The 24,592-nt window shown below is 40.7% G+C and overlaps 3 protein-coding genes across 5 annotated transcripts; 1 reads left to right on the top strand and 2 right to left on the bottom strand.

Annotated features, from left to right (window-relative positions):
- Positions 1-1,961: 1,961 nt before the first annotated feature.
- LOC101467041 (usherin) lies at positions 1,962-5,228 on the top strand. Its single transcript, XM_004542355.2, has 6 exons — positions 1,962-2,246; positions 2,891-3,054; positions 3,235-3,339; positions 4,549-4,620; positions 4,706-4,879; positions 5,139-5,228. The coding sequence occupies exons 2-6, from the start codon at positions 2,998-3,000 to the stop codon at positions 5,226-5,228; spliced, it is 498 nt and encodes a 165-aa protein (XP_004542412.2). The 5' UTR covers positions 1,962-2,246; positions 2,891-2,997.
- A 2,397-nt stretch (positions 5,229-7,625) lies between these two features.
- On the bottom strand, positions 7,626-20,141 carry fez2b (fasciculation and elongation protein zeta 2b). 3 transcript variants are annotated; one of them, XM_012916641.4, is made up of 11 exons: positions 19,723-20,141; positions 16,099-16,207; positions 15,780-15,896; positions 14,664-14,805; positions 12,728-12,855; positions 12,160-12,309; positions 11,862-11,942; positions 11,309-11,384; positions 10,950-11,015; positions 10,611-10,647; positions 7,626-10,288 (listed from the first exon to the last, which is right to left on the bottom strand). In XM_012916641.4, the coding sequence occupies exons 1-10, from the start codon at positions 20,025-20,027 to the stop codon at positions 10,637-10,639; spliced, it is 1,185 nt and encodes a 394-aa protein (XP_012772095.1). In that variant the 5' UTR covers positions 20,028-20,141; the 3' UTR covers positions 7,626-10,288; positions 10,611-10,636. The 3 variants fall into 3 exon arrangements, with proteins under 3 accessions (XP_012772095.1, XP_004542031.2, XP_004542032.2); XM_004541974.5 differs by lacking the exon at positions 10,611-10,647 and having other exon boundaries at positions 19,723-20,140; XM_004541975.5 differs by lacking the exons at positions 10,611-10,647; positions 11,862-11,942 and having other exon boundaries at positions 19,723-20,139.
- Positions 20,142-20,633: 492 nt separating this feature from the next.
- Positions 20,634-24,147, bottom strand: LOC143412587 (zinc finger MYM-type protein 1-like). Its single transcript, XM_076873789.1, has 3 exons — positions 23,952-24,147; positions 23,647-23,700; positions 20,634-23,218 (listed from the first exon to the last, which is right to left on the bottom strand). Exons 1-3 carry the CDS (start codon positions 23,976-23,978, stop codon positions 20,915-20,917), a joined length of 2,385 nt encoding a protein of 794 aa, XP_076729904.1. The 5' UTR covers positions 23,979-24,147; the 3' UTR covers positions 20,634-20,914.
- Between the last annotated feature and the right edge of the window lie 445 nt (positions 24,148-24,592).

Genomic DNA, 24,592 nt, shown 5'->3' with positions numbered 1-24,592 from the left:
GATACCTGCATCAATGCATACATCCAGGATACAACAGGGGACCATTTTCCATGTAGAATTTAAGAGGAGGAAGAAGAAAATAGAAAATAAAAGATTTCATGCAATCCTCTGGAAAACTGTTAGTAAAGTTATTGCTGTAGCTCTTTACTGTCAATCACCCCATCACCTCCACCAAAGCAGGCTGAACACCTGAAAAGTTGAAGGTCACTTTAAGACTTTGTGCACCAGTTTCTCCAGCACACAAATCGAAGGGTTTAGTTGATCTTTAATATCATTATTATTATTATTATTTTTATTATTTTTAAATAATGAGCATACATGTATATGATATGCAGCTGTTCCAAATCTCACTGCAGTGCAATAAAAAACTATGACTGGGTGTGAGGTAGGTTCACTCAGGAAAGGGCAAAGCCAGCAGTAGCTGCCTAGTGCCATCGTGTGGTCATACAGGATATTGCACAGGTCAGTAAGTTCACGTTATTCTCAGAAATATTTGGAGCTCATATTACAAAGTTTTTTCTTTACAAAAAAATATTTTAGCTTCCCCCCCAAAATGGTTATAAGTATATCCATTCACCCATACTCTTCCACATATCCGGTCCAGGGATGCAGTTGGGCTGGACAGGTCGCGAATCTGTTGCAGGACTAACACATTCATGCCTACAGCCCATTTAAAATCAGCAGTTAACCTTACGTACATGTCTTTCAACTGCGCCAGCAATAACATGATGATGCATAAAATTCAGTTAAACAGTGTAACTGAAACTCATGCTGGCCAAAGGCCCCTTATGAGCCAGACAGTGTGTTATCCTTTAAATCAGTCACTGACAAAAGCTGCTTCCTTTTGAGTAATCAAAGTAGAATTAGTGGCGTAAAGGGCATACGATAAAAACAGAAGTTACCACATTACAGCTTTATCTTTAGATGGGTTTCTTTTTAGTCACTATTATTTAGCAATAAAGAAAAAGTGAGTTTTCCACCCAAAATTTAAAGAGAAACTCCAAACGTAAGATGACCGATTTCACTTGAAAATAAACTGAGCAAATATTATGTACAGTTTCCTCTTGATGCACACAAATAACCAAGTTAAACTCATACTGGTTCCTTTTTTGAAGCACAGATAAAATAAAAAGGTATTTTTTAAGAGCACAGCTCCCCCAAAGGGCAGGGCCTACAGTAAAACTTTGATATTTTTATTGCAATATCAATATGTCAGCCTGTTTTTTATTGTCATTGTGATGTCTTAGTGCATCATATTGAGAAAATTAAAAGTGTTGTACAGCTCTCTCTGTGGCCTTTCATATGATATACAGGACGCTAAGGTCACGCTTAAATGCTTAGCCAACCTAGGCACCCATGTTCCCCATGACCTAGTATGTTGTTTTGAAATTTAAAGAAAATCCATAAAAAATTGTAGGCAATATAAAGTTTTTACTGATTTTCCCACCAATTTGGATGTGATGTTGATCTTTCACCTAAAGTAATTTGGTTGGAGCTGTTGCTGGTATCTACCATCTCACAAAATTTGAACTTGATAGGTTGAAAACTGTGGATGCCAAACTGCTAACAAACATGCAGAAAGACAAACAACTGGAGCAGATTACATATTTGGAATATAGACATTCTTGTGTCTTACACTATATTTATTGTGTTCATCCTCCACATTTGAATACTAGCTCTTCTGTTGGAGCTTGTCTGGTGTTTGTTTCTTATTACAAAGATATATTTTCAAAGTGCAACTATTAGCTTTTAGTGTAGCTTAGCTTAGCTTGTATAACTATTCCATCTGCCATCAGTTGATATGAGTGTCCATACTTACAGACAGGCTGTATAAGAAATGACTCACACTAGCTGGAGGATCAGAGAGGTGATATGCTAACATGCCTCTTCAGGTGAGCTGAAACCAGACACCTGGCTGTTACCATGGCACCGCTGGGGGGTTGATCGGAGGTGGAGAAGGACTCAAATGCAGCTTTTTTCAAGGCTTCTTGAGCTATGATACTAGGCGTTTTGTCTTCCTCCTGCTGTCTGGGATTAATTTGTAACAAGACATGGCTGGACTCAATTGAGTGTTGAGTCCTGAAGGGAGCCAGTCAGCAAATAAAAGTATCAGATGTAAAATAGTGATGGGTGGACAGTGGTGATCCTAAACGCCTGGCAGGTCTTTGCCCTTCTGATCGATGTGTCACACAGTGAGGGGCTGTCAGCACCCCCCGCCACAGGCCGAACAACGGACATCAGCACCGGTGAGTCCCACTTCTCCCACACAGCAACTTTTTCCACCGACCCCTTCATCATTTTTCACCTGCTGTCAGTTTGCAGTGAGTGTCTGCAACATCTTGGGCAGAAATAGGCTGGTACTGAATGTTGGAACATGCTGGAAAACTGCATGAAATATTGCACATGTTATGCTCGTTATACAGCATCTTTTTGCCTTCAGGGGCCTACCTGCAGTATATGCTCTTTAATCCACCAATATCCACTGCCAGTCATGGTCTCTGTTAAAGTATAAATGGAATGAAAGTGTGGTCTTTGCTGCTTACTCCGAAGGTTAGAAACTAGGCCAAGCAAGCCGGAGTGTCTCCAGTTACAGTGTTATCTCTTCCTCGGCAAGCATCTGATCATCTTTCTTTCTCTAAGTGTTGATTTGTGACATGCAATCTAAACCCTACATGATAGACTTGTATGACCCTACAAGTCATATCTGTGCATACTACGCTTTTACTTTATCTGTGAATCTTTCATTTTATCATCACTCTTGCTTGTATATTCAGATGATATCTGCAAAATAAAAAAAGAGACTATAAAGACTAATGAAGACAGAATAGCTTTGTGCAAAATTACCATAATACATAGTGCCTTTATGGTATTTACTGATTTATCATTCCAGATTCACCAAGCCCCACTCCTCTTGTAGGAGGAGGAGGAGGAGGTGAGAGGGCAGAGGGAGGCCAAGAGGAGAGGCAAGTTGTCCGGGAACTGTGGTTCATTGTAGTGATGGCAGGCATTGCCCTACTGCTGCTCGCCATCGTGCTAGCTGTTGTGCTTCATAAGGTAAGATACAGCATCTGTGTTACTGTGTGTGAATGGTGGCAGACTGATTTTACTAATTGCTCTTTCCATTATTAATAAAAACGTGCATAAACTGCACGATAGACAACTGGGGCAATCATTGCAACCATTAGAAAGCAGCTTAAACCAAACTTTCCATTCCCGCTCTTCATCATGGCCTAGGCCCTGAACAAACCCCCATTCAGCAGAGAGAGACCTCCATTGGTGGCCCTGCCCATGCAGAAGAGGAGTCCCATGGCTATCTACCCACCCAGCAACTCTATGTTGGTGAGGGGAGATCTACTCTAGTTTCTTTTTGTCTTATCGCTTATTCAACATTTCACTTACAATTTGTAAGTGAAACTGTACGTGTCTCAGTAACCACTGGTTACTGACTGCAGCTAGCTAGCTGTGTTTGACTTATTCACCAGGGGTCACCAAGGCACCTAATATTTATATTATGAATGACACTCATGACTTTTCCTGATTAGACTTTTTGCCAGTACAACTGTATAAACTACTATACTACACTATAGTGTGATATACTATATATTTTATGCTATAGTATATGATATGCATTTCGTTGCCCTGTACCTGTGCATGTGCAATGACAATAAAGTTGAATTCTATTCTATTCTATTCTATATTGTTTAGTTTCTATACTATATTACACTATACCATACGTTTTGTACTATAGTATGCTATGTTATACTATAGTATATTACATTGTTTATTCTCTATACCAGCGGTGCCCAGCCTTTTTGGGCCATGAACCAGTTTATGTCCGACAATATTTTCCGGCCTTTAAGGTGTCGCGGATAAATACAACAAAATAAAACCACTACCAGTACCAAAAAAAAAAGGAAGATTTAATGATAACACATGGGAAAAGACCCAGGGAAACTGAGTTAACGATAAAAACGATAAAAAAATTAATGATAAAAATGATAAAAACCCTTAAAACCATACATATGTATGTAAAAACATACATATGTATGTAAAAACATACATACGGTATAAGATCATTTTAAGTGTGATGAAAAGTGAATATTATATTTAAATACAGATGTGGATTTATATACATTTCTTAGATAATAAAATGTGGGCTGTTGCCAGCATAAACTTTGAATAGAACTGATGGGCAATCAATACTACTATATTTTCCAAGGACGTATGCCATGCTGTCTGAGTTAAAAAATAATTTCCCCCAGGGATCAATAAAGTATTCTGATTCTGATTCTGATTATTACCAGCATACACCACTCAAATTTAGTTGATGGGTAACATTTGAGTGTTTCCTTAGTATTTATTCTTAGTAGTTTCTCTGCTTAACTTTATTATTACCAATTTATTAAAGAGGTTACTGTGTTATAAGTTACAATGTATTAAGAAGGAGACTATTTAGCAAATAAGAAAGGATTGCTAGTATTTGTAGCCCATAAAATACATTTATTACATTACTCTCAACTGAAAAATTCTCTCATTCATTTCCCCCAGTTTGATACTGTGCCTGACACAACAGGCTTCTCTAACAGTGTAACGCTCAAGGCCTTCACCATGAAGATGGAGGTAAAAGCAAATGTCTAATCTACATATACGAATACATTTTTATTCTATATGCAAGTGATACTTAGAACTTTTTCTGTCTTACCAGGAAGTGCTGGAAGCTAAATGTGAGCCTGGAGATGAGGATCCTCCACAGGGTGAGTTGGGCATCCTCAGTGTGAACTCCCTGAGGCGCAGCGTCAGCCAGGTGATGGATGGGAAGTCACTCACTGGAGACGATGACGTGTGGGATCCCAACATTTCAGGCCATGACAGTGGGATGGTGAGAGATCCCAAAAACGTATGCTGTGCCTGTTTAAACTGGAAGCACTAAAGGCCTTTTGCTACAGTCACAGCAGAGGAATGTAGTATGCTATATACTGCTAACCTATGACCTTCTCACTCTGCACATTCTTTACATTTGTCCACAGAACTGTAGGTATTTAAACACTCACAGGAGAGACAGACTTGCTTAATAAGAAAAAAACATATCACTGGAAATATGACTATTTCCTTTAATAATCTCCATTCTTCTTCTACAGTTTATGGATGATGAAGAATTTGTTGATACAATCAAAGGTTTCAGCACAGTGAGGAAGGAGCACACCATGTTCACCGACACTAACCTGTGACCTGGCGGCAGGGCCGGCAACATCCTGAACAAGACTCTTAAAATGCTTAAATCCACCCTTTTTCATGTTCAGCTAAAGCGTCATAGCAGCTGGCTAACAGTTCTCTCAAGATGAGCCACCACTGCAGTAAAGAGGGGGGAGGGGGGGGGGGGGGGGGAAGTAAGAGGAGCCCAATGGGATTCGTGACAAGAACAGAGGAATAACTCTGTGAAGGAAGGAGAAGGGAACTGTTCTGACATTCAAACATTACAGAGTGGAAGGTGGAAGCAGCTGCTTGTGTGGAAGGAAAACTAGGACACGTCTGACATCACCACTGGACACACAGAATTAAAGAGAGAAAAAATCAAAGATACAGACACGTACGTTTGTTAAGCTTTCCTGCCATTTTCCGCTGTAAACCCTTTGAAGTCATGCTGTATTTGGATGCTCTGTTAAAAAAATCTCTTATTTAAACCTTGACATGTTCATTCAACTTTTTATGTCAGTTTTTCCCATATTTATATATCATAAACATATCTCAGTTTTTTTTAAATTAACTTTAACACTTCCAAAGATGAAGTAAAGGAAAAAATATCTGGAATCATTAAGAGAAGCATTACACTATAAGAAGGTTTTTCCTTCCTAGGTTCATTAATTCTTAGTTATTATTAATCTCTGGCTCTCTCCCAGGGCGAGTCTTTTGTTGTGCCTCCCTCCCCTGACCTCCAAACTGGTCATGGCTGATGGCTGCCCCTGGCTGGTTCTGTGGGAGATTTCTTTCTGTTAAAAGGGAGTTTTTTTTTTAATGTGGCCCTGAGAGGCCAAACGGACTGGAACACCAGCAATAAGAAAAACGCTGCAAAAGCACACAAAGCACAATGGAAATAGGAAAAACGAAAACAGAAATAGGAAAAAACAGATTTCCAAAAGCACAAGGGAAGTGTTTCTGGGGAGGCTATAAAACGACGGACCAGTTGCAGGAACCCAAAACATTGTAGGTGTGTTTTATCATGATTCATATAATACTGATGACGGATTTTTAGGCTAATAGTTAGGCTAACACTCTGACCTCTCATCTTTTCTTTCTTCACAAAACCGATAGATCCTCTACTTCTTTTAAGTGTCTCCCAGCGCGATTCTTATTGCATATTTTGGTTCCTGCAACTGGTCCGTCGGGTTATTGTCTCCCCAGAAACACTTCCCTTGTGCTTTTGGAAATCTGTTTTTTCCCCCCTCCTATTTCTGTTTTCTTTTCTTTCTCTTCCCCCTATTTCCGTTGTGTTTTGTGTGCTTTTTCCTTCCCACTGTCGCCAAGTGCTTGCTCATTGGGTGTCATTTGATTGTAGCGTCTTTACATTCCAATAAAAGCACCTTGAGGCGACCGTTGTTATGTTTTAGTGCTAGACTATTTCTTGCAATTCTTTCACATGCATAAACTCCTGTTTTCTATATTTCATCCTCATACTTTGACATCTTATGTAGACCCATGGTATTCTTTTTTAAATCTTCCCATTAAGTTTTTACTTCCTCCAGATTTGGGAACAACCAAGGTCTTTTGCCAAAATCTATGTTGGACTGTATAATTCTAACGGCTCTCTCGTTGAGGACGTCTTTCCTTTGAGTCAGCAAAGTGCAACAGCTTGGTGAAGTCTGCAGGAAGTCCATTTTGCATCTTGCATATTTAGGTCTGTAAAGGTATTTGTTTTGGAAATTTAAATGACAAGTTTGTTTTCTTGGAAAAAAAAAAAAGTAAACGTACAGAAATGTGTTTGGAGGTGTTTCATGAATCCACAATGTTCAGCTATTAAACTGAAACAGGTCTGTAAAATATAATTGACTTGTTTGTTAAAAAGTTGTTTTTAAAAAAAAAAAAAAAAAAAGCTGAATGAACAGCCTCTATTCAGTCATTTTTCACCATTTGGGAGAAAGCTCCGGTCGCCCTGGAAAGAGCTGCTTGCACGTTTGCATGCATTAGAGGGTCGTGATGGAGGAAAACGCTAGACTGTCTTAGTTTTATGACTTTCCCATCTATGTTTTCACAGTGATAACATTAAACTGGTAAATATGAGTCATTCATTTCAGGTGAATTTCATATTTTCCATGAAATCCAAAGCATGATTCCCAGATCAGGCTTCCTCAGCCACACTTCCCGAGTTGCTCAACATCAAGCAAACAGTCATGTGAATAATTTCTACATCATATTGGAAAGTTTTTCAAACTTGACAAAAATGGTCTTCCTTGATATTCAAATACACAGTTTTGACACAGCAGTGACTTAATATGCACTAAAATAATTAGGATGGGACTTTTTACTCTGTTAGACATTTGTGCAAAGATTAGGAAATTACACTTCATATCTGAAAGGTCAAGGTTGGACATGCACAGACCTAACCTGCAAATTAACAGGGAAAACAAGCATGAGGAGGTAACTCTAGTTTTTATTTTGAAATGGGTTGCAATGCAATGAGGGCACAAAACACTTGTACTATTACAGTCAATAATATGGTTACAAAACAAACATTTACATAATAAATTAATATATTGCAGTACCACATGAGACAGTAAACATTAAACCCCAAACTTGGGAATTATATTGCATTAAAAAAATGAGTTATTTGTTAACTGTACAAAGATTTTCAGGCATTTACAAAGGCAGCCTCTTATTTCATTGCTTGTTGTACATATATAAATATAAATCTTTCAATTGGTAGTTGAACTGATATGTCTGCTGAGCAGGCCGGATGAGAGGCTCTGGCCTGAGACGAGATCTTTCAGTGACCTCTGTGCTGACTGCCATGTCATTATAAATCAGTGTTTTATTTACACAGATGGCATTAAAAGCTAGTTTAATTCAAGCACTTTCCTAACCAGATTATGACAAATCAATAGACACCTTTCAAGATATGATTTAAGTATTTCGCTGCCTCTGATTTTAGGACTTCTGATTACTTACCACGAGTTAAAACTATAAAAAAAAAAAAACTCTGCTTGTCCCTTTAATCTAATATCCATATGCTCCTAAACAGACAAATCATTAACCATAAGAAATGTGTTTGCAACACTAAAGTGCATGCAGCACATGCTTGGTTGCGAATGTTTTCTTAGCTGGCAAAAGTAGAAACAGGTTACATATAAATAGTCTTAACACAGCACTACAAGCTTTTGACTTCCTTTACAAAATTAATGACCCCCTATTCATTTAAGCAACCGTTTGTGCGGTCCCCGACATTCATCATCTTCATCACTCCCCTTTCCGAGAGCGAGGCGTTCGATTATTACCCAGTAAAAGACAGATGTGTTAACCACAGCTATGCTATTATAAGAAGACCCCTACAACAAGCAGATGCTACTGCAGCCTCTACAGATGTTACCTGCGCTACAGCTGCTGCTATGACTGCAGAGCGTACTACATGATTCTGAGCGGGTTCAGCCGAGTGGCTGCTATGCATGAGAACATTTCTAAGATAGAAGTGCAGCAAGCTCCAAGTTTAGCTGCTAAAAGACGACTCAGGAATGTCAGCAACTTTCTGAGGATGATTTAAACTACTAACACTGATGATCGTACCTGAGAGCTAGGCTAGACCTGATCTGACAGTGTGTGGTGCACCTGTAGCGGCTGGTGTTTCGAACGTTAGCGTGCCAACTTGCTGAAGACGCGGTTGGTTTTAGAGGGGCAACTCCTGCCAGTAAGTATTGCACTTCCAGAAAGACTTGGAAGAAAGCCCAGACTTTTAGTCCTAGTGCAGATCCTGAAGGTTTTCTCAAGCCTGGGATGAAATAACCTTGGTGACATCATGTTAAAGGTTCTCCAGAGCCGCCGAAGACATTACACAGCAGTTTTGCTTCACCACACACTAATCTACTGAGACGTACTCTGTGCTACGACAGCACACGATCAGATCACTGACGGAGTAAAGTGCTACCACTAAAATTTAACTGCTAAAGATGTAAGAGACTGGTTTAAAAATGCCACAACTAATAACAGATGCTTAACTATTTACTAAATCTGACTTCATTTGAGCTACAACACCAAGCTAACATACAATCAGACAGACTGGTTGCCACTAATGCTGAACTTTAGGTATCTGCAGACTCGTGAAATGACACCTCGTGGGGAAGTGATGACATTGGTGGGAATGGGGAGGTTACTACTTGAGGGCTCAGAGGTCAACAGACTAGATTTACAAAATGTTTACAAAGTCCCTTATCTCACTAAAAACACCCCCTTATCCAAAAATATGCTTTACATATTTGTTCATCCAGCTACGACTTTAAGTCTTTCCACTTTTTTTCCCTATTTAAAAAAAAAAAAAGTTCCCCAAACTGTGCAATTTCTTTCATCATATACAAAATATTTCATCTTAACATTCAGCTAACAGCTACTAACGAGTGCAAACCCTAAAGCAACATGCAACAACATCACTACCTACAGTTTTGCATTTTTAAATTAAAGGGTTTGTTCCTTGATCCTCACCAAGCAGTTTTCAACCTTAAGACGCTGTCATGATGTGCAACCATCAACAAATGCCATTAATGCAATGGATTCCTACCGAGGAAATAACAAAACAAGACTTCATAACACGACTTGCCCGGCACTTTGAGATTCACAGATTCTGCCCGGATTCGTTTTTCCTGTCAGGCATGAACTACACAGATGCAAATTTCACCTCACACAAGCTTGATGACGTTGCACGCAGGTTGAACTTTTGTTATTTTCCTGACTGTTCACAACTCAAAAAAAAAAAAAGCCCTGCACAAACCAGGAAGTGAAGTGTTCAGACTAATACTGATTACTGGCATCTATAGACAAGTTATCATGCAGTCAGAACATACATAGAGATGTAGTACTCAAGCATTAAAAAGTTAAAAGTTACATTGGAATATACGAGTCAAGGAGAGTTAAAATCCTAGGATCAACAGAGTTTTAAAAAAAAAAGTACCACAAGGAAAGAAAGTCTATGATGTGGAAACTGGGGGCCACTTTGTGGGTTTTTCCTGGATTACCAGAACCCTCTTCTGATGGTCCAGTGGATGGTTCTGGAAACAGGAGTGTCGCCTTTGACTTTACGTGGGACAGAGGACTGTGGAGAGAACAAGAGCAGAAATGCCCTTTACTTTATTTGCACAAAGGAGAGCCGCACATTAGGCAAAAGCAACTACAGCACGGACCCAGTGAGTGAAGAGGAAATGGTAATTACAGGTGAGAAGCACACATGAACAGGTAGGTACCACTACAAGCTCGCAGTAAAGGCAAAATATGGGTGTGCTTTTGTGTTTTAAGAGGAAGGGTAGTGCAGCAAACAAGCACCACAGTAGCGAGGAGGGAGTGAGGGGACGGCTGCTGCTTCTGGGCATAGCTAAGGTCACCAATGCGCACAGAGAGAGAATTGGATCTGTGGTCACCTCTCAAACCTCAGTTTCCACTGCTCTCATACCAGAGCTACCCCCAAAGGACAACGCGGCACAGGTGAAAGACAAAGGAAGTACAGGTCAACACTGAAGGGTGGCAAGGAAACGATTTCTCTTCTCCTTTAATTAACCTTTGTACAGTGGCCTACGTTTCTGCACTCTCAGCTTCCCTAAAAACAAAGAAGGGAACGCTGCGTTTCCCCCCTTTTATTACAAAACAGAGTGTGGGTGTCTGAATAAAGTCACCTGATTGTGAGAGAGATATAAAATTTGGACTGTTTTTTTCTCCGTTTTAGTCAAATTATAGACTTGATATAAAGTCTTAGTGCTTACCTTTGAGAATATAGTCTGTTAGGAGGGCAGGTACTTTCTCACTGTCATCCCTCATGGCATGGAGGACTAGAATGAAGACAGCAGCTTTTTACATTTAGAAAACAACCACACAAACTGACAGGTTAGCCCCAATCAAACAGCAACACCGGGTTAGCCTGGTAACACAATATTATTTTACTGAATGTCATTTTATCTGGGTTGGTGCAGATGAAAAGAAGTTTGTCCAACTGATAAAATTCACACAGGTTTGAATTGTAATCATCGAATGTAAATTGTTGTTTACTTCATATATGAATCCAAACACCCTCCAAATGATGATGCAACACATTTGCGTTTCTCTGATAAGACTTTCGACTCACTCTTTGTGAGGATCTGGAGATCTTCTACAGACGGGGGGCCTGCTTTCTTCTCATAAGGGATCACTGTGGTCAGGTACTGCAAAGAAAGTCAATTATGTCAAATACAATGACACAGCTACAAAAAGCTACCGTCATGCTTCACGCCAAAATAAAAAAAATAAAAATATGATATCTGTGAGCGCCATGCAGATCACATGAACATGTGGTAAATATTTGGCTGCTGGTTGCAACCTTTCAGCAGCCGCTCAGAGAAAATGTTTACTGAAGCGAGGGTAAAAAAAATAAAATAAAAATATCAGATGAATGAGACGTACATGCTGGAAAAAAGAAAAACATTTGACAAAACACAAAGATAAGAATGACTAAAGTGAAGGAAAAAAAGAATAATTAAAAAATAAATAAATAAGAAGAAGACAGATTAAAACGATGGCAAGCATGTGTTTGCAGCTGCACAAAAGGAAGCAAATATGGCGGCAGGACAAAAAACAAACAAACAGAAGAAGCAGAGAATTTTATCTGCAGTGGAAGTGGAAAGAGGAAAGAGCAGGGGCACCTGTTTGTCCCCTCCTGTGTTGCCAAAAGTTTGACGGAGGCCATTTTGAATGATATTGGAGAGTCCCTCCACAGTGAGGAGCTACAAGAAGCGAGAGGAAGATAGAAGAAGCGAGAGATGAGAAGGATTTGGTTTCAGTGCGAAGAGAAGGAGAGCGCCTGGCAGAACCTTTGGTGCTGTGATGAAAGATTCTCACACATGCAGACCGTTTATCAGGTTATGCATCTCTCCTCATAATTTAAACAGTTTCATCAAAGTCATGCATGTCTTCTTCCACAAGCGTGACCACGTGACTCACCGTGCCGGGTATGTGCGTGCTGGCCGTCCTCTGGCCGTTGGGCCCCGTCGTAGTCGTGTGCCGGATTTTCTTCTTCTTTCGCAGCAGCTCGCGGTGCTCCTTCTGTCTGTTCTGCACTTCAATGAGCAGTGAGATGAAGCTGTTCTTCACCTGGATACATGCAAAAAAACCAAAACAAAATTAAAAAAAAAAAAACTGTTTAATTGTGACCACACTACCCTTTGCTATTCTCATTAAAATAATTATTAATATGCCAGAAATCTATTTTTGGATGCTTCAAAGAAAAAAACAAACAAACAAACAGAACGGTGTGACAGAATCGTGACAACGACAAGTCAGGCTAAAAATAAAGATGCCAGCAGTTCATAGGCTTGTAGAAAACTGTGAGAGCTGCTGCTATAAAACAAATAGGTTATCGATTAACTGTCCTTTCACATTAGGCTTATTTACCTCAAAGTACTACAGAGCTTTTCTGACAGGCTATTATTTTTTTTGCCGCCATTTGTCATTGCCTGAACGTCATTGCCTTGCTGTGGATTTAAAAAAATAATTAAATAAATCAAAGTACCTCCTTTTCATAGTCCAATTCATCTCGCAGAGCCAGAGCCTGGATCAGCTCCTCACTGTAGCGACGAATGGCCGCCTCCACTTCCTCCAGAGTCTCAGTCAGCTCCGACACGGACATCTGACGCAGCCCTGAGGACCGTGTGAACATACGAGGAAGGAGGAGAGTGAAGATGGTGTACGTGGGTTGACGGGTGTTCACAACGAACAGCAGTTTACAAAATCCTTACATTGTATCAGTTACTTCAGTGCTATTACAAGATTCACATGTGTAATAACCAGGTTACAAGCATCTGCTGTACCAGTTTAAAAGGAGACAAAGAGGCATTATTCATTTAAAGGTGTATTATGCAGCAGTGTTTGAGCAAGCTAGAGCACGAATGCTGAGAGAAAGAGAGACAGCGCGGCTTTAGTGAAAACAAATGTCAATCAGAGAAGATGTTGTTATTTTTCTATTGTTTCGGTAAAGGTTAGGTTTCAACGCACAAAAAAACAAACCAAAAACAAAAACACGGCCATGCCTCCATACAAATATGGAGGTGTGGCCTCTTTAAACAAGGTTTCTTCCTTGTTTAATGGGAGCTTTCCTTCCCACTGTTACCAATTGATTGCTCATAGGGGGGTCATCTGATTGTTGGAGGTCTCTCTATTATTGTGGGTTGTTAATGTTACAATTTAAAGGCACCTTGAGGCAACCATTGTTGTGATTTGGTGCTAAAACTTAACTGAATTGAATTTGAGGGTAGCGTTGCTAACTTAAGCTTCCTTGTGTCTTTTTTTTCTCTCTTATGACATGGAAATGACTCCCAGTCTTTCACTGAAAAAAAAGACATCTTACAACCCACTAAGATCCAGACTTAAGAAGATGAGAAGCGAGGATGCTTCTGGACGTGCCGATGGTCTGACGTACACATACAGCACTTCTAAAAGTAGCACAGAATGACGCCAGTTATCACAGATGTTGTGGAATCGATTACTTCTCATTAAGAAGCTTTGCATCCTCTGTTTTCGTGTCTCTTTCTTGAATGTCTTTCTAGGTCTCGCTGGGAAAAGTTGAGATCCAAGAAGGAGATCCAATATGGGGGAAGTCAGCACAAATGAAAGCACCGATAGAGGTGCTTTCATTTCCACGACACAGACAGAGAGCAGAGGATGAGACAGTGATGTAACCTGGTCGCAACATTTCTTTTTTTAATAGACTCCTGCCTACGCAGCCCTCATGCTGATACTGGCTGGGGGCTACACGCCCACTGCCCGAAGGTTTCAGCAAAAAAGATCCTGAAGGCCATGAAATAATACACCTCCACATAGTTCCAGAGGGTAACAATAAATTATAGATTATGGATTGCCATGTTTTAAGTCTATACAGTGTTTGTTGGGGGGAAAAAACCCCCCCACAGAATTTACACTTGAATGTTTTTAAGTCAGACAAATATACAACCTACACAAAACCTTTTACGTCTTAAACAAATTTAATGCGAGAAATGAAGAAAGAAGGTATTTTGGCAACATGTTGTGTAGCTTTACTTATTTTTATTCCTTCAAATAAGAGTAAATGTTTAAATACTGCAGACAAACATTGTGACACTCACAGTCCTTGTTTCCAGTGTTTGAAAAAACCCAAACCCACTAGAATCTGCAGTTAACAGATGCAAATACCTGAAACAAAATGGCTTTCTGTGTACAAATGCATATTCCACCCCAGTTGAGCATTAGGCAGATATACGCTTGTAATTATATAACATTTTGGGGCAACACACTTGCTGTTTGTCCGCATTTGTTACGCGTTATGTAAGAATGTTATCAGACGAGTGCATGTGCCTGACCATTTCTTCACGCACTGGACAGCGCAGACATGAGGAACGAGCACGCCACCATCAAAGCGTTTTGCCTTTAAAGCTTTATGTTGCTGCAATTTAGTGGTACACGGTGATACTCACGGTCCTCGTAGCTGGTGTTGGACCCGGAGCGTTTTAGAGCATTGAGGTCTTGAGAGAGCATGGACAAGTCGGACTGTGAAGGACTCTCATCGTCCTCTGGGTCTGGAGACTCCTGCATCATCTCCTCTATCTCCTCAATCACCTGTACAAAAAACAACAGAGGTGGGCGGATCAATCCAAATATCAATAGTATCGATACCAACGCTGGTATTGGTATGGGGGTAGAAACAAAATGTCTAAATTAAGCATGTAGTCCACTAAATTGTGTTAAAAAATAATTCATTTTGAAAATGAAAAAACATTTATCCTCACCTCCTATTACAACTAGCACCATGCTAAAGGCTTCATACATTCCCTCACAGAAAACATTATTGCTAGTTCACGTAAACATAGGCTGAAATCAGAGTCCTACGGTCCCCAATCATGGGGATAAGGTGAGTGATTTCAAGAAAAAGCAGCAGAACCCAGTGTGTGTTTACATGACCAAAACGATTGGAACAACTGTTCTGATCTATATTGACATGATGATTTTTTATTGTAGTGACGAAAACGTTTTTCCTACTCTGTCACGTAAAAATAATGCTGCTTTGACATCCATGTTATGGTGCCAATATCCAAATCTCTGCAGCGAAATAAAAGTGCTCCTCCTTATTCATATGAATTTGGTGCATCTCTAAGAAAAACAAACAAAATCAAAATCATAGGGCAATGCTTTCACTTTGAAATGGTGTTACATTTCTGTGAGTTAAGACATCTTAGTACACAAATAAGCTGTTTATTCATCTTTTTGAGAGCAAAATATAAAGTCTATCACTCCATTGTACCTGCATGATGGATGCGAAAAAAACCCTGAGCTACAGGATAGCATGTCTTTTGAACATTATTGTCCCAAAGCCATGATTGCTAAGTGAATCTATTGGAAACACATCTTTAGCCAAATGTGACTGCGTTGAGGATTTCAGTGCATCTTTGTAAGCTGGATAGATAGACTGTGTTTTCTGCTCTTCATAAGATGCAAAATATGTCAATTCTACTGAGGCACAATTATCCACATCAAAGTTTCTTTAACATCTGCCAAAAGCACAACACTGCTGTGCTCAGGTGTGAATGTTTTACCTGCTCAGCTGTGAAAAGCGGCTCGTCGTTGATGCACGAGACGATGATTGAGTGCATGTCCATCTGCTCCCTCAGCTCCTCATCGTCAGACAGATCTAAAGATTGGTTATCCAACTTCTGTCCCAGGGGAAAGAAGCGAGGGCAGAGATTGAGAGACAGATAGGAAACTTGGATGAGACAACAAACAGGTGGTTAAGTAGATTGAAGGCAGAGGGTTCAAACTGATTACCGATCTGTGCACTTCACTTTTAGAAATGTATATCTACTGTGTGTTATAAACATCGGACATGACATTGGACCGTGTTTGCCTCTGCGGTACCTCGTGTTCGGTGAGGTTGAGGGAAGGCAGGTGTAAGGAGCGAGTGTGCGATGTCTTCCAGTCCACCGGCATCACATTGCCGTAGTTATCCGTCAGAGCGTTCCACACCCTGGAGCAAAGACAAGCATCCGTGACGCAGTTAGGATTGGGTATTATGAGAAATAAAGAGAAGTAGTGAGCAAAACAGAGAAGGACGGGTGAAAAGTAGTTTTATCTGTACACAGGACAGATAGCGTCCTTCTCTTTTTAGTATGACACATGATCACTTGGCACTTTTTGTGTCCTGTTCTCTGACCACCCCCTCACCACTTCAACATGTTCTTGCTGCTGAATCACACCGAAGCCGCTGATAAATGCGACAGCTCTAACAAACACGTCATTTGCCCAGGGTCTGCTGAAATGTGACGAACCAGTGGTTAAACTATTGGTTCTCCAATTATTTTCAGAATTTTTACTATTAGAGCTCTTTCTGAGTGTGTGACTAACACTGGGTGATTTGGGGGGGGGGGGGGGCGGGGCTTACAGTGACACCAACAGTCTGTTGAATGTTTACAATATTGTGCAGCATTCGAGTTTGGCAGACAACTTAGCAGAGACGAACAGATGGTGGCACGGAGTCTGTTCAACACGACAAGTTACTGTTAAACACAAATCCAGCATCATGCATAAAAACATATTTGTTAACAGACTCTCAGCAGGCTCGGAGGATTCTTGTGAAATGGATAAAGGTTAGGTTCAATTATATAATTACTGCGGGAAACTACTTTCATCTAGTCCCCCATGGGGTACTTTTGCGTGTTTTTTTTTTAAACTCTAGGACAGAAAATCAAATCAGCTCAGGGTTTAAACTCAAGTGTGCATGCATGAGGTTCATTTTTTCCCCTCCTCTTTTGGCTCTGCATGTGCGAGCACAGAGAGGATGGATGCTGTGAACCCATGTGTCACAATGGCTCTGCATTGTCATAGCCTCTTGCTCATCCTCGGAAACACAAACACACAGACACACACAGGCAAATGTTTATATAACATGCACATTTCTCCCTGAAGTGCTCATGCACAGCTTGGGAAGCGTGGGGCTGTTGGGTTGTTCTAAATAGGGCAAAGGCTGGCAAGGAACTATTTTTTGTGCCTTGAGCACTGACGCCGTCTCTGCCACGTGAGCGTGTGCCAAAACGCACCATTAGCTTCAGTTTCACCGAGTGCATTTGCATTTTAAAAACAAGCCTGGTTGTTATTTCAATTGAAATTTTCGATCGGTTTGTTTTTACCTCAGTGCTGAGGAAATTTGTCCGGATTACTTTAAGAATACGTATATGCTTGCAGGGGTACAAATATATATAATTTTTTTTACCCACTTTGTTTCAAGCACACACACATTTGTTATCCGCAGTTCGTCTCAGGCATGGTTTTGCCAGAGAACTCGTTAAGCGTCTAGGCACGTCCCGCAAAAGTGCAGTCATCCAGAAAAGACTCTCACCGAGTCTGGCACTGCTCTTTAGGCTTGACTAGGCTGCTGTCCAATTATTACGTTCCCCGCTTCCTGTTTCTTTACCTACAACAACCATAAATGTTTTCTTTCCGCTGTCATGCCAGCTTCCCCACAGGATTCCACTGATCATTAAGTGAGACAGACTGCTACTTCTTTTTGCTGTGACAAGCTCTCTGATGTGCATAACTGTCTGTGTGTTGCACTGAAGTGGAAAAAAAGAAAGAAAAGGATAAAAATCAAAACTGGGTGCTCAAGCAGAGTTTTGTATAAGTCTACGCACAATCCTCTGGACCCTCTGTCTGTGTCAAAAACTGTTAGAAAAGGTTTATGGAGGCTTTTGAATCTTAGGAAAGTTGTTCTGAATGGGTCACACATCCACCACTGTTTCCTGAGAAAAAGCAAACTCTGATGCCTCTAATTATAAGGAGGGGGACCTGTACAACCTGCAAATCCAATTTTAAAACTTCTTAGTGGGTACGTCTCACTCCAAGTAACTTTTGGACAAGTTGATCACAAGGGTACGGCAACCTTTACAGCCTTAACTGTGTGCTACTATTTTGTGTGTCTAAAAAAAGACATGATAAGTACACTTATGTTTGTGTGTTATCAATTTATCCTGTGTTCCGCTATAATTCCTCTATAAAAGCAGAAATCCATGGCTAACCTCTGTTCTGTTCATGTCAGCAGTAGGAAAGCTTCCCCGCATCGTGTGCTTGCATCTCACAGTGCCACAGTGTTGAAATATTAGTTACAAAAGGGAGGAGGAGAGTGACTCATGCAGTCAAGACAGCTTAGTAGTTAAAGTGACAACTACACTGGCTGCAGGGCTGATGTGACTTGCCGCTTTGAATTAATAGAAGGTTTTCATGTAAATGTGTGTGTGCCTGTGAGATACAACATAAACTAAGTACCTCCATGTGGAATTTATAATAAATAAATAAATAGAAAACATTTTACTGATAAAAACCACCGAGTGACCTTGACATCACCCACTTGGGTTCCTGGACACCCATTTTGAATCCTCCTTTAAAGTTTAGAATTTTGGAACCATCAGTGACAATCTAGGGATATTAAGCACACCCAAACAGCAATCGTCAAACACAAGACAGATGCTCCAGAATCATGTGGCTTATGCATAAGCTATTTCAGCCTAAACAGAACCATACAATTATAAAAATGACCTCTATACAAGACAATACAAGAAGGTATCTATCCAGCAAATGAGGGAAATATTTACTCAGGTACAAAAAGTACTGCAGTTAGAAGTGGGATGGTTTTTCCTGTCTTTCTGTCTGCTCCCATTAGAAAGAATGCAGGCTTAAGGCAATTTCACACCTGGCTATGTAGTCCACGGTGAGACCAGATGTTGAAGTCAATAGAAGGTTTTGATAAATTCTTATTTCATACCCAGTTATTTCATTTACCATGACATTTTGTGGATTTTCTTCTTTTTGTTGCCCATCCCACTGTTTTTAAACATTAATCTAGTGCAAGGTGCATGCGGCACAGCAGATAATATATAATAAATAAATACTGATAAGCCACCATAAGTGAAGGAGGCTGACATCAGGGTAGCAATAAAATCTATGAATACTTGTCTCTGTATCCAGAAAGAGGAAACATCATGAAAGCCAAAAGCAGAAACTCTTTTGTGTCGTGTGAGAAAGGCAATTTGAAAACAGGAGGAGACAGAGTATTTGCACAGGGGTCAACAACTATTCAGTTATTCCCAAATGTACAATTTAAGGATCACTAGTTTTATGGCCAACATCAAGCAGTCCAGCATGAAAACCAGCACTGTTAACGTGGCATCAACACGTCCTCCACACATAAATAGCTCTTGATTCCTTCTTTAGATAGCAAAAATTTTTTGTATTTGTTGCTTGTAAAATGCTATTCCTTCTTAAAGACCAACTTAACGAGTCAAGCTGTGACAGATAATGGGTTTAACACGTTCAGTTATGTGTTATCGTAAGTGTATTCTGGCTAAATATTGCATAGCACTGATTGAAGCTAGCTAAGATTCCCATAGTGCCAATGTAAGGTTAGCCTGGAGAGGCTAAAGTGGTTAGCTAGCCGGGAGATTAAAAGTTAGCGTTAAGAAAACTGGCGATAAAAAAAAAAATCACACTCACTCGTCGTCTTTCAAGTAATTATCCTCGGTGATAGGTTTAATGGGAGCTATGTTTTCCGTCGTAGTGTTGTAGTTTCGGAAACACACTGTGAGCTTCTCGTCGAAGTCGTGGACAAGGTCCTCCATCGACTTGAAGCTGCAGATCTCCCCAGAGAAACTGTTGTCCAGATCCGAGAAATCGTCTAGGCCCGACGAATCACCCACGTTTGAGTTCAGCTTGTCTAGTGGGTCGACCACGTCCGAGGACGGCTTGAATTCGTTAAAGTCCTGCCAGTCCTCATCAAAGTGGGCTAACGGCGCCGCCATGACTGCCGTGGATTCTCGGTTCAGTTAGAACCGTCGATGTTCTCTCTGCTTTCGGCTTAGACTCTCGACCAGACTGCGAGAAGGAGACACAGAGGAGAAGCGGGGTGGGCGGACCGAGCCGCGTGACGTCGCGGCGACGTCCCTCCCCTTTTCCATGGAGCAAAACAAACACGGCAGGTGTCGTGCCAAAAAGTGATCCATGTGTCGAAAAATTAGGTTCCCGGTGTTTCTATGTTGTTTTCTTGAGTTATATCTTGTTTGTATGTACTGTTACCCTGTTGTTTTAAATACCGTCTGCTTTTAGGCTGAGAATTACCACACAAGTTCGTTCTGTGACTGCATGGCAATAAAGAATCTTTGTATCTACAAAAACTAATTGCAGCTTTTACCTTGTGACAGGAATGATCTCATGAGAATATGTTTGACAGATTACTGGACAAGAAGTCATTTATAACAGATCACTTTTTGGCATGTGATCATTGGAGTCTTTACTATGGCCAGTACTCCGACGACATAATCATCAAATCATTTTAGCAACCCCGATAATCTTTCATCCATCTGCACAAAACATATCATATATATCATCATACAGGGGTGTCACTAGGTTTTAAGGACAGGGGGGGCTTAGCCCCCAAGAGATGCACACGACATGAACGAACGTAGTGAATGAGCACAAAATTTCACAAACAGAAAACAAAGACTGAGAAATTGTTTTCCTACTTTTTTGGACAGATTAAACATCCTAGGCCACCAATAGATCTATTGTTTTATTTCAGTCTGCTTTATAATACAGTACAACAAAAAAACAGAGGAAATGTGTTTGCTGCATCAATAACAAGAAAAAAACTGAAAATAAAAAAGTACATTTTTCTGGCTGCAATCACCAGTTACTTGGTGGGTGGAAGCATCAAAGAATGACGTCTGTTTTTAAGAGTGGCAAATCGGTCAATCACTCTGTTGTGACTCAGATGCTGAAGCGTGTCTTTTTCAATAGACATGACTGCAAGACTGTGAAGTCTTTTCTGACCCATTGTTTGACGCAGCCAGGAGTGCAGCCGACGCAGTGCACTAAAGGACCGTTCGCACGAGCAGCTGCTGACAGGCACTGTTAGGGCAACTTGGATGGTTGCCTTCAGAGAGGGAAACATGTCTGAATCAAGGAGGTTGTACACAGACAACATATTTTTGGGTGGACATCCAGCCTCTGTTTTCCGGGTAAGAAAGTTTCTGGCCACCAGAACCTCCTCTTTTTTCAGGTCAAGTCTGTAGTGCTTTGCAAGTTCATTCAAGTGTGGTTCACTCAAGAAGTTCTCAGATTTAGGACTGCATGCCTGGACGCCTTTTAGCAGCCCTGCATCTACACTGCAAAATCTTTGATCAAGCTCGCCAACCATCCGATCCACACAAGGGAAAAGTAACTCTCTTTTCAATGTGTCTGAGTTGTTCAATTCAGTGCGTGAACCCACAGTTGCCTCCAGGACAAAATCCTCCATTTTCCTCTGTTTGTGCCTTGTCTTGGCACCTGGTTCAGGGATACTGTGGGTGTTACACAGGGCCTTGGTTTTCTCATACAGCTCTGTAGCAAATGCATCTGAGTGTTTGCCCTTAAGTGTGTCACACACAGCTTGTTTGCAGATAAAAGCTTCTGCCAGGTCTAAAGTCTCTTTCTGCAGGAATTTGTGGAGTCCTTCGGTTACAGACAGAATCGACTGAAACATCAGTAGTGCATAGACTGCTGAGAACTTGTAGAGCTTTGCTCTGAGACCAACAGCTATGGGGGATCCAATTGCAGATAGGCACTCCAAAATGGCAGGCAATGTCTCAAGAACTGCACTGATTGATCGCAACTGACATGCCCAGCGAGTGTTTGAAAGTTGCACAAGCTCAGTTTTTGTCAATCCAAGCTTTGCCTGAGTCTCCATGAACTTATGATGATTGACTAGGGAGGTGCTGAAGAAAGAATACACACACTCCAACAAGCTGAAAAGCTCCACAGCCTCTGGGACAGCCTTGCAAGTATTGCACAAAACCAGGTTGAGTTGATGAGCATAACAATGCACATAGATAGCCTCAGGATGGAGCCTTCTAAAATGTGCTTGTACACCTCCAGTGGAGCCACTCATAACGGCTGCACCATCATATGTTTGTGCTACACACTTAAGCTCTGCAAGACCATAGTTTTGGATCTGCTGCTGAATCTCATTTGCAATGGACTGGGCATCAAATGATTTTATCTCTGCAAGTGCAAGGAAACGCTCCTTCACTGCCCCCTCTGACACGTACCTGACACAAACAGCTAACTGCTCTGCCTTTTTATCCCTTGCCTCATCCACCATGATGGAATAGACTTTAGACTTTGTCATTTCAGATACAATGACACTAGTAACTTCCTGGGCACAACAGTCAATCATGTCATTCTGGGATGTTGGTGAGATATACTGTGCATTTGATGGGGGATTATGTTTTTGAAGAAAAGGATCAAACTCCTTCAAAAGCTCCATGCACGCAAGAAAATTCCCTCTGTTTGGGCTGTCTTCACCTTCATCATGGCCACGAAAAGGGAGTCCCTGTCTCCCTAACATAGAGGTGACTGCAACAATTCGTCTGAGATACTCTCTTCTTTCGACTATCTCACTCACATTTGCAGTTGCTATCATCTGTGCAACGTTTCCCTGTTTGCTAGTTCCCTGGTAGCTTTTCCATGTAACAACACTGTCCTTATGTGTTTGTGCCATCTCATGCTTGCCAAAGATGACTAAAGCTTTCTTCCAGTTCTTGCAACCGTTACTGACCAAACTATCATGTTTGATGTTTTTGCCAAACACTCTACATGGGAAGCAGAAAGCTGCATTCTGGTTGACTGAATATTCTAACCAGTTGTGCTTTTCAAACCAGCTGTGGTTAAATGCTCGCTTCTGTGTACCAAAAGTATCATGTGGATAGCTCTTCAGCTTCACCTGTCTGGGCCCTGTGTCTTTGTCACCTAAATCAAACCCTGTAGTAGAATGAGTTGCTGCAGCTGCTTCATCATTTTCCCTCTCTTGGCCTGTTTGCTCTCCTCTCTCTGTAATAACTTGATCTTCCTCTGCCTCTCGATCTATTTGCTGCAGCTCCTCTGTCTCTCCTTGCTCTCTCTGACTTGAACTTGCCTGTTGACCTTTTTCTCCCTCAGCCACTCCTTCTGCCTCACCCTTCAAGATACATTAAAACATACTGAATTGTAATGTAAATTGCTAATATCATGACTTCTGCTCCCGCTCCACAGTAATTTGTTGCTCCCAAATATTTTGAAGTTACAAACATTATATTTTGAGCACGCATGTGACTAAAATGGTTGCAATTTAAAGCCCTGAAAAATATTACTAAATTACTTGAATTGAAGTAATATTAAAATAGAACCCTCAAAAATATGTGAGTCAGGCTAATTTGACTTATATACATATCTCTCTCTTTGCTCTCTCCACTTTCTAACCTTGACTCTCCTAAATAAAAGCTCAAGTTAAACAGGTCTTATATGTTGTACCGTGACTGAAATGTTTCATATTTCATATCCATATTGAGTCCCATAAAATTCTAATCAGACTGTCTGCATCACAAATGACTCCATCCTTTGACTCACCTCTCCAGCAGACGTCTCTCCCCTCTGCCTCTCTGTGCTCCTCTGCCCTGACTCCTACAGGTTAATGGGGATGGAGTGATTATTATTATTTCCACTGATGATAACCATACCTGAATGAGCTCAGCTGGATTTTTCAGAGCTAAAACGAGTGACAGAAATGAACATTATGCTAACAATTTAACTTAGTGCGCTAGCCAGGTTTTTATTTACAAAATGGGGAGCACCTGGTTCATTATTTACATGGGACTCTCTGCTGTTAGCTGGAGCTAACTAATTGTTACTACCAGCCAGTGATGAAGACTTACTTTCTTGAAAAACTTGCGTATATCCATGATTTCTTGCCGTTTGCCACATGCACGCTAGTGTTTCTGCAGGTGTATACGAGCGGAGTGTAAAGTAGCAGTGAAAACGAGGACTGGATTTTCAGTCATGTGGATGTCCCCTGTGAACAACTGGAAGGGATTGGATAACGAAGCACTGACGCTACCTTAACAATGTAAAGCGAAAGGGACCAACCGAGTTATGATCATATTTGTGTGAATAGAGACAGGTTTATATTATTATTTCTTTAAACTCATATTCCTGCATCTTTATATTGAATTTGTCTGCAAGTTCTGTAAAAAAAAAATCGAATAAGTTAAAAAAAAAAAAAAAAAACCAAAAAAACCCCCCACCAAATTATTTAGGGGGGCTTAAGAATATTTTAGGGAGGCTTCAGCACCCCTAAAATAGGCCTAACGACGCCACTGTCATCATATATATATATATCTTGTTAAAACCCAATGTATTTTTTAAAATCTGAGTAAATGACATGTAAACAAGTAAATGTCATGTCAATGACTACTTTCTCGCCTGTTATTGTGGGACAAATGCCATTTGTAGTTCGAAATTAACCAGCAGGGGGCGAAAAGGGCCAAAGGATCCAGTTTTTTTAAGCTCCTAACTG

Source organism: Maylandia zebra, linkage group LG15 (assembly GCF_041146795.1).
Source record: "Maylandia zebra isolate NMK-2024a linkage group LG15, Mzebra_GT3a, whole genome shotgun sequence".
In the NCBI taxonomy this organism is placed as follows: Eukaryota; Metazoa; Chordata; class Actinopteri; order Cichliformes; family Cichlidae; genus Maylandia; species Maylandia zebra.
This window is presented reverse-complemented; position numbering and strand designations above follow the sequence as displayed.

Coding starts and splice junctions, on each gene's coding strand:
- LOC101467041 (XM_004542355.2), top strand. CDS start 2,998: ATGGCAGGCATTGCCCTACTGCTGCTCGCCATCGTGCTAGCTGTTGTG. Junction 4,621..4,705: donor CCTTCACCATGAAGATGGAG/GTAAAAGCAAAT, acceptor CTGTCTTACCAG/GAAGTGCTGGAAGCTAAATG. Junction 4,880..5,138: donor CAGGCCATGACAGTGGGATG/GTGAGAGATCCC, acceptor CTTCTTCTACAG/TTTATGGATGATGAAGAATT.
- LOC143412587 (XM_076873789.1), bottom strand. CDS start 23,978: ATGGATATACGCAAGTTTTTCAAGAAA. Junction 23,701..23,951: donor TACGCAAGTTTTTCAAGAAA/GTAAGTCTTCAT, acceptor ATTAACCTGTAG/GAGTCAGGGCAGAGGAGCAC. Junction 23,219..23,646: donor GAGAGACGTCTGCTGGAGAG/GTGAGTCAAAGG, acceptor TGTATCTTGAAG/GGTGAGGCAGAAGGAGTGGC.
- fez2b (XM_004541974.5), bottom strand. CDS start 20,027: ATGGCGGCGCCGTTAGCCCACTTTGATGAGGACTGGCAGGACTTTAAC. Junction 14,806..15,779: donor CGCTTTTCACAGCTGAGCAG/GTAAAACATTCA, acceptor TTTTTTGTACAG/GTGATTGAGGAGATAGAGGA. Junction 11,016..11,308: donor TCTCCAGATCCTCACAAAGA/GTGAGTCGAAAG, acceptor TCTTCATTCTAG/TCCTCCATGCCATGAGGGAT.